General features: G+C 40.1%; 1 protein-coding gene across 1 annotated transcript; it reads left to right on the forward strand.

The window, feature by feature from the left end:
- Positions 1–150: 150 nt before the first annotated feature.
- Positions 151–3,501, forward strand: LOC106393722 (protein arginine methyltransferase NDUFAF7 homolog, mitochondrial-like). Its single transcript, XM_048754221.1, has 4 exons — positions 151–1,543; positions 1,612–1,834; positions 1,910–2,018; positions 2,108–3,501. The coding sequence occupies exons 1-4, from the start codon at positions 1,461–1,463 to the stop codon at positions 2,368–2,370; spliced, it is 678 nt and encodes a 225-aa protein (XP_048610178.1). The 5' UTR covers positions 151–1,460; the 3' UTR covers positions 2,371–3,501.
- The last annotated feature ends 4,326 nt before the right edge of the window (positions 3,502–7,827 follow it).

A 7,827-nucleotide genomic window follows, 5' to 3' on the forward strand; every position in this document is an offset into this window, starting at 1 on the left:
ATTAAAAGTTTTAAAAATTATTTTTGGGTCTTTATTTGTTATATATATATGTTAATGTCTAACCAATTATAGTAAATATTTTTGTTTGAAGTTCTATAATATAAATTTTTGTGTATAACAGTATTTATATTATCTCAAATTTTAAAATATTTAGTTACATTTTCTTTTTTTTTATTTAAAGAATATTTTATTTATTTTTCTGTAATCGCCACAACTATAAATGGTAACTGGAACCTATTTTTGATTTTAGAGGTTTGGAATGGTGTAAGACAGTTTACAACGTTTTCATGATCTAACTCTATTAAAAGGAGAATAAGAAGTCTTCTTAGCTATGTCACCTCAGTCAGATCAGAAAAGCAACCAATTAAACTTGTCTTTAATCCCATATCATCTGCGGCCGAGTCAATAAAAAAACCCTACGACTCACTCATCGGCTTCGTCTTCTTTGTTTCCTCTTCATCAAAACTCCTTACAGCCTTTTTTGTTGTCTTTCCATTAGATTATGATTCTCTCTACTGTAATCATTTTTTTACAGCTTTCTTCTGCATGGCTTCCGGCTCCGTTGAACACAGAAGATTTCAAGGGCAGGATGTTGGGATTTCCCCATGCCGGTGTGTCCAAGATCGGCGTTGGATCCATCACCTGTTACCGCCAGATCCGCCGCCTACGGAGTTGTCCTGCGGCCTTAAACGGTGGCTCCGAAACAGAGACCAACTCCGAAACCCTAGCTTCCCGGATCTGCTCAAGCCTCCAATCGTCGCTTAGGTCCGAGAATCACAAGCTGTCGCACTCCCAAGACGGCGGGGAAGAAGCTGGACCGACGAGAAACAAACGAGAGAGAACCACCATCCCTCACCGTAGATCCGTCGACACCATCTCACTCCCCGACAATCAGACGAGCCCAACAAAGTAAACCCTAATCGTGTTCTGGTGACTAACATTCTTTCTCCGTCCAGCTACAACCTCTGAACTTTATCACTGAATCTGAAACGGTACGATTTATGTGTTTTTCGTGTGGTGTTCCTTATTAATTCAATCTCCATCAAGCATTGCATATACACTTGGTGGAGTGCAGTCCCGCGTTGCAGAAACGTCAACACCAGAACCTGAAGTGCACAGATGAAAGTAGTTCGGAGAAGAAAGCTATAAGTTCACTAGCTGGGACACCTGTGCACTGGCACGCTACTCTTGAAGAGGTACCATCAGGAGGTATGCATGTTTGTTACATTTACTTATTGAGACTCTCTTATAAGGCTCTTGGCTTAATATAGCAACAGCCAACGTCGTAAGCAATGAAAAATATGATGATCTGCATCGTTCTTCATTGTATCTATTGTTCTCTTTTGCTTGCCTTGGCAGTACCAACAATAATCATAGCTCATGAGTTCTATGATGCTTTTCCAGTTCATCAGTTTCAGGTTTGTGTGATTTGCAATATAGTCTTCTCCTTTTAGTTTAGTATGTGTATCTTAAATGGACTTACTCTGCAAAAATCTCCACTTGGCTGGTGTGAGAAAATGGTTGATGTGGGAGAAGATTCACAGTAAGTATTTGTATATATATAATATGCAAAGAAAACTTCAGAGCTGATCTATGCGTTATTAGTTTTAGGTTCCGCTTTGTTCTCTCCCCACAGCCTACACCTGCAGCCTTATATCTGGTGAAACGTTGCACATGGGCTACACCTGAGGAAAAGGAGAAGCTGGATCATGTCGAGATCAACCCGAAGTTAATGGATTTGACTCAAGAAATAGCCAAGAGAATAGGCTCTGATGGAGGTGGAGCACTTATAATCGATTATAGGAAGGATGAAATCATTTCAGACAGTCTACAGGTTTGTGTCCTAAAAAAATGCTCTAACCAATGCTTATAAAGTCTTTTGTGTCTGAATCTATGGATATGATATAAGGCTATTAGAGAACACAAGTTTGTCAACATACTGGATAATCCAGGCTCTGCGGATCTAAGTGCTTATGTTGATTTTCCTTCGATAAAACACTCAGCTGAGGAAGCTTCAGGTAGGTTCATATACTCACTACTCATCATTGTAATATTAGAGAGTTATAAACTTACTTAAACCAAATGAAAACGTGTGTGTGTTGTTCAGAAAATGTGACAGTCCATGGACCTATGACTCAGTCTCAGTTCTTGGGTTCGCTTGGAATAAACTTCAGAGTTGATGCGTTGCTGCAGAACTGCGACGATGAGCAAGCAGAGTCATTGAGGTCTGGATACTGGAGGCTTGTTGGAGATGGTGAAGCACCTTTCTGGGAAGGACCTGATGAACAGACACCAATTGGAATGGGGGAGAGGTATCTTACAATGGCTATTATCAACAGAAACCAAGGCACTCCGGCTCCGTTCCAGTAACAGGCTGAAGCTTTCAAACAAGGACACTACACTCCTTTGTTTTTTTTCTTTGAACTTGGCTTATCTTATGAATTTGATTGGTTGACTTTGGGTTTAAAGCTTACGAAATGATTTCAATCCCCATTTTATTTTCAGTGTCATTCATCTTCATGTATGGATCTCAGTAGCTTGATTTCTTCTGCTATTTTGTTTGAAATCTGCACGATTGTTGATTCTAATAGCATCTGAATCTCTGTGATCAATACCTTTGGCTGAAGAACCGTCACCTCTGCATACCACCACAATCGTGGAGAAGTGTACGCTCAAGCTTGTGGATGATTACAAGCATATGCTTTGCCAAGCTACTGAGCCTATGTCCACCTTCTTAGAGTACATCAGGTGAGAGTCATTCTTGATCAACAGATTGTGGTGCTTCGGTGTTGTTATTGCCCTTTTCAGTTTCCAGTAGTAAGCGTAGTAGTTTCGTTCATATTTAGCTTTGCTTAAAATTCTCTCGATGTGCATCATAGTGTGTAATGTTTGGTACTTTCGTGAAGCTCCTTTTTTTATAGAGATTGCAGTAAAATGGTTTTGTTACAGAATGTTGAGAGCAAATATTTTTATTATTTTGTTGTAGCTTAAATGATAGCTTTATTGATTTGTTACCTTGCCTTTAGTTTTTTTTTTGTCTGAATTTTTTTTTCACCCGAAATTGTAACAACAAGAAAAACAAGAACATCAAAATCATTTGGTACAACAAATTTAACAAAACAAACTTACTTTCCAATACATTTAACATATTATACAATATATGAAAACAAAGTATTAAAATTATTTATACGTCTATAATTAATATGATTCTATATGGATTAAAACTATTAATTATATATACATTTTTTACGTTTAGTGGTTGAAGAAGTGTTTATAATGCTTATGTTTTAGATATATAATTTAATTTTCAAACATAGAGAACATAGCCAATTTTATGTTTTTGAAAAACATCGTCAATCTCATGTTCTTGAATAAAGAATTCAATCAAAGAGAACATAGCCAATCTTCACCTACTTCTTCAATTATGTGAAAGTCTTAGGTCAGTAACCAAACTTAATTGTTCGAACCAGTCACTTCGGTAAAACAAAACATATTATTTTTCAAACAGAAACAGTTTATTTTTTGTTCTATAACCTTTGATAGCTTCCATCAAGATTTTGAATATTTCAAATAGGAGCTGGTGTATATATCAATTGTAATGATATTTAATTAGTGACAAGTAACTGAAAATAAGAAAAAATATATTTTTTACATTTATACATTATAAAAAATTATATGATCATTTAAGTTTAGTTAAAATATATGAAAAAACCCGGGCGTAGCCCGGAAAAAATCTCTAGTTTGTTGTGAACAAGAGATGAAATCGTGTTGTTCTGTATATTATTTCTGAATCAAAGTGTTCCCTTATATAGGGGTTACAAGAATTAGATAAAAGGAAAATCTCCAAATCATAATCCTAAAGAGAAAAGAAAAACATCTTAAAGATAAACATGAAAGATAAATGGAAACATCCTAATGCTAGAGGCGGCCGACTCTCTCTCTCTCTTGGGCCGCCGACTCTCTCTCTCTCTATGGGCCACGGACAGGCCTCTTGGTTCCTAGCAATCCACACTTGTTCATAACACTCCCCCTTGGATGCTAGAACCATATGGGCTTGTATCATACACGATGTTGCCTCGTTAAAACCTCTCTAGGAAAACCAAAAACCCAAGGTGGGAAAAAATGGAAACCGTAGACAGGAAAAAGAGTACAACGCATGACACTCCCCCTGATGAAGGGATCACTGCAGATCCTTCAGGCGGCGCATCCCTATCTGATGAACCAGCTTCTTGAACGTTGAGGTTGGCAGAGACTTGGTGAAAAGGTCGGCTGAGTTGTCGCTGGATCGGACTTGAACTACTTGGACCTCCTTTGCCTTTTGCAGGTCGTGGGTGAAAAAGAACTTGGGCAGGATGTGTTTGGTCCTGTCTCCTTTGATGTATCCTTCCTTGAGCTGAGCAATGCACGCCGCATTGTCCTCGTAGATGATCATTGGCTCCTCCTTCTCTTGTCCCACGGACAGACCACTCTCTTTTAAGACATGGCCGGTCATGTTCCTCAACCAAACAAGCTCACGGCTTGCCTCATACATGGCTATGATCTCGGCGTGATTGGATGATGTAGCAACTAGAGATTGCTTTGTTGAACGCCAGCATATTGCGGCTCCACTATGTGTAAACACATATCCTGTCTGAGATCTAGCCTGGTGTGGGTCAGATAAGTACCCAGCGTCTGCATATCCGACCATGTTCTCTTTTGGTCGGTTGGTATAGAACAAACCAAGATCTTTTGTTCCTTGCAGATATCTGAACAGATGTTTCACTCCGTTCCAATGCCTTAAAGTCGGACATGACCCAAATCTGGATAGTAAACTCACGGCAAAGCTTATGTCCGGTCTAGTATGACTAGCTAAGTACATTAAGGCCCCAATGGCACTTAAGTAAGGCACTTCCGATCCGAGCGGTTCCTCGTCGGGTTTCTTTGGACCGAATGGATCCTTTTCAAGATCTAAGGACCTCACGACCATAGGACACGGTAAGGGGTGTGCCTGGTCCATACTGAATTGCTTGAGTATTTTCTCTGTATAAGTTTCCTGATGCACAAGGATGCCATTGGCTTTATACTCAAACTGTAATCCCAAACAGAACTTAGTTTTTCCTAAGTCTTTCATTTCGAATTCTTTCTTTAGACACTCGACGGTTTGGGAAATCTCTCCTGAGGTTCCAATTATGTTCAGGTCGTCCACATAGACAGACATTATAACATAGCCCTTGCTGTCGAATTTATTTATGAATATACATGGACTTATTGGATCGTTCTTATAACCTTCTTTGGTTAAGTACTCGGATAACCGATTGTACCACATCCGACCTGACTGTTTTAAGCCATATAAAGCTTTGTTCAGCTTAATACAATGTTGTTCTCGAGAACCTTTCTTATCTTTGAGCTCAATACCTTCTGGAACTCTCATATATATCTCATTGTCCAGTGGTCCGTACAGGTATGCGGTGACTACATCCATTAGGCGCAAATCCATGTTTTCTTTCACGGCCAGACTGATTAGGTATCTCAATGTAGTCGCATCCACCACAGGGGAATAAGTTTCCTCATAGTCTATTCCAGGTCTCTGTGAGAATCCTTGTGCTACAAGCCGTGCTTTGTATCTCACTACTTCTCCTTTCTCATTTCTTTTCCTTACAAAGACCCATTTGTATCCCACTGGTTTGACATCTCTGGGTGTCAAGATTATAGGGCCAAAAACGTCTCTCTTTCTCAATGACTCTAACTCCACGTTTATAGCTTGTTTCCATTTGATCCAATCTGATCTTAGCATGCATTCTTGTATGGACGTGGGTTCTAGATCCTCATCTTTATCCATGATTTCAAGTGCCACTTTGTATGCAAATAAATCATCAACGTTGATATCTTTTCTGTTCCATTGTTTTCCAGACATTACATGGTTTATAGAGATCTCTTGATTGTCCGGCTCTGGTGTCCCATGAAGTCCAGCGTCCCGGACCTCATTTTGAGGAACGACCGGATCATCGGGTGTGGCCGGTACGCTTGGCTCGACTGTCATGGTCGGCTCGACCGGTCCAACTATGTCCTGGACGGTTTCCTTGATGCTCTCGGATCCAGCACCTTTCTTGGATTTCCGAGGCTGTTTGTCTTTGGAACCAATTGGTCTGCCACGTTTTAGATGTTGCTTAGACTATGTAGCCACTTGACATTGTCCATTTTGGACATCTAATCTTACAGGTGCATTACAAGCCGGGATATGTGATATTGTCACTCTATTTGGGTCAGCAAATGTATCTGGCAATCTATTAGCTAGCTCTTGTAGATGTATTATCTTTTGGACTTCTAAATCACAATCTTTAGTCCGAGGATCTTGCCAAGATGTTGATGGTCTAAACCATTCTAATTCTTTTGTTATCAACCGGCTGTTATCTCCCCCTAAGGACGGATATGTGGACTCGTCAAACTGTGAGTCTTCGTATCTGGCCTTAAACAAATCACCGGTTGTTGGCTCAAGATACTTTATAATGCTTGGGGATTCATATCCTACGTATATTCTCATCCTCCTCTGCGGTCCCATCTTAGTTCTCTGTGGTGGAGCAATTGGAACGTAGACGGCACATCCAAACGTTTTGATGTGGGACACGTCTGGCTCATGACCCTTAAGTAATTGGGATGGCGAATATCTATGCTCACTAGATGGCCTGATGCGAATCAGTTCTGTTGCATGTAAAACTGCATGTCCCCATGCTGATACCGGAAGTTTAGACTTCATAAGTAATGGACGGGCTATCAGCTGGATACGTTTAATGAATGATTCGGCCAAGCCGTTTTGTGTATGGACATGTGCCACGGAGTATTCTACTTTTACCCCCATGGCCATACAGTATTCATTAAACGCCTGGGACGTGAATTCACCAGCATTGTCTAGACGTATAGTCTTGAGTGGAAAGTCTGGAAAATGTACTCTCAGTCTTATCATCTGAGAAAGCAGCCGTGCAAAGGCTAGATTCCTAGTGGACAATAGGCATACATGCGACCATCTGGTCGATGCATCAATAAGGACCATGAAATATCTAAACGTCCCACATGGTGGGTGTATTGGTCCGCATATGTCCCCTTGGATCTTTTCCAGAAAGTTCAAGGTTTCTTTATTAACCTTGGCTGGTGATGGCCTGGTTATGAGTTTCCCTTGTGCACATGCTGTACATGTGAGATTTCGTGGGATCACTCCTTTGAACATGTTCCCTTGAGAATTCATCATCAATTTTCGCATCATTCCTGTTCCGGGATGGCCAAGCCGGTTATGCCATAAAGTGAATAGCTCTGAGGCATTTGCCTCGACCATACTGATCCGTGCATAGTAAAGACCAGTAGTCATTGCAGGCATGGTCTCTAGGATCTTTTTATTTCCTTTGGTGATCAAAGTTATGTTAAGGAATTCTTTGTTTCCTTCTTCCCATGTTTCAAGGTGGAAACCGTTCAACCTTATGTCCTTGAAACTCAATAAGCTTCTTCTAGAGCTTGGGGAATACAAGGCGGTTTTGATCTCTAGGTGAGTGCCCTTTGGCATCATCACATAGGCCTGGCCGTGACCTTCAATCAGGCTGGCCTCGCCCGCAATGGTTTGTACCTTTGCACTTTGCAATGTGAGATTCATGAAGTACCTTTTGTCTCTTAGGATCGTGTGACTTGTGCCACTATCCACCACAAGTACACTCATCTCATCATTCATTTCTATAAATAAGAATTTCTAGACTTTAGAAACTTTGTAAAATCTTTAAATCTTTCATTAATGTGAATGTCATTTTATAAAGTAAAAACACCAAATCAAACACATAAAGCAATAAGACAATGTGATTCGAAAAA

This window comes from Brassica napus, chromosome C4, assembly GCF_020379485.1.
Source record: "Brassica napus cultivar Da-Ae chromosome C4, Da-Ae, whole genome shotgun sequence".
Taxonomy (NCBI): Eukaryota; Viridiplantae; Streptophyta; class Magnoliopsida; order Brassicales; family Brassicaceae; genus Brassica; species Brassica napus.

Bases quoted from the DNA above. Each gene is read 5' to 3' on its own strand.
- LOC106393722 (XM_048754221.1), top strand. From the start codon at position 1,461: ATGTGTATCTTAAATGGACTTACTCTGCAAAAATCTCCACTTGGCTGG. The intron at 1,835-1,909 runs GTTTGTGTCCTA...ATATGATATAAG, and splicing joins TCATTTCAGACAGTCTACAG to GCTATTAGAGAACACAAGTT. The intron at 2,019-2,107 runs GTAGGTTCATAT...TGTGTTGTTCAG, and splicing joins CTCAGCTGAGGAAGCTTCAG to AAAATGTGACAGTCCATGGA.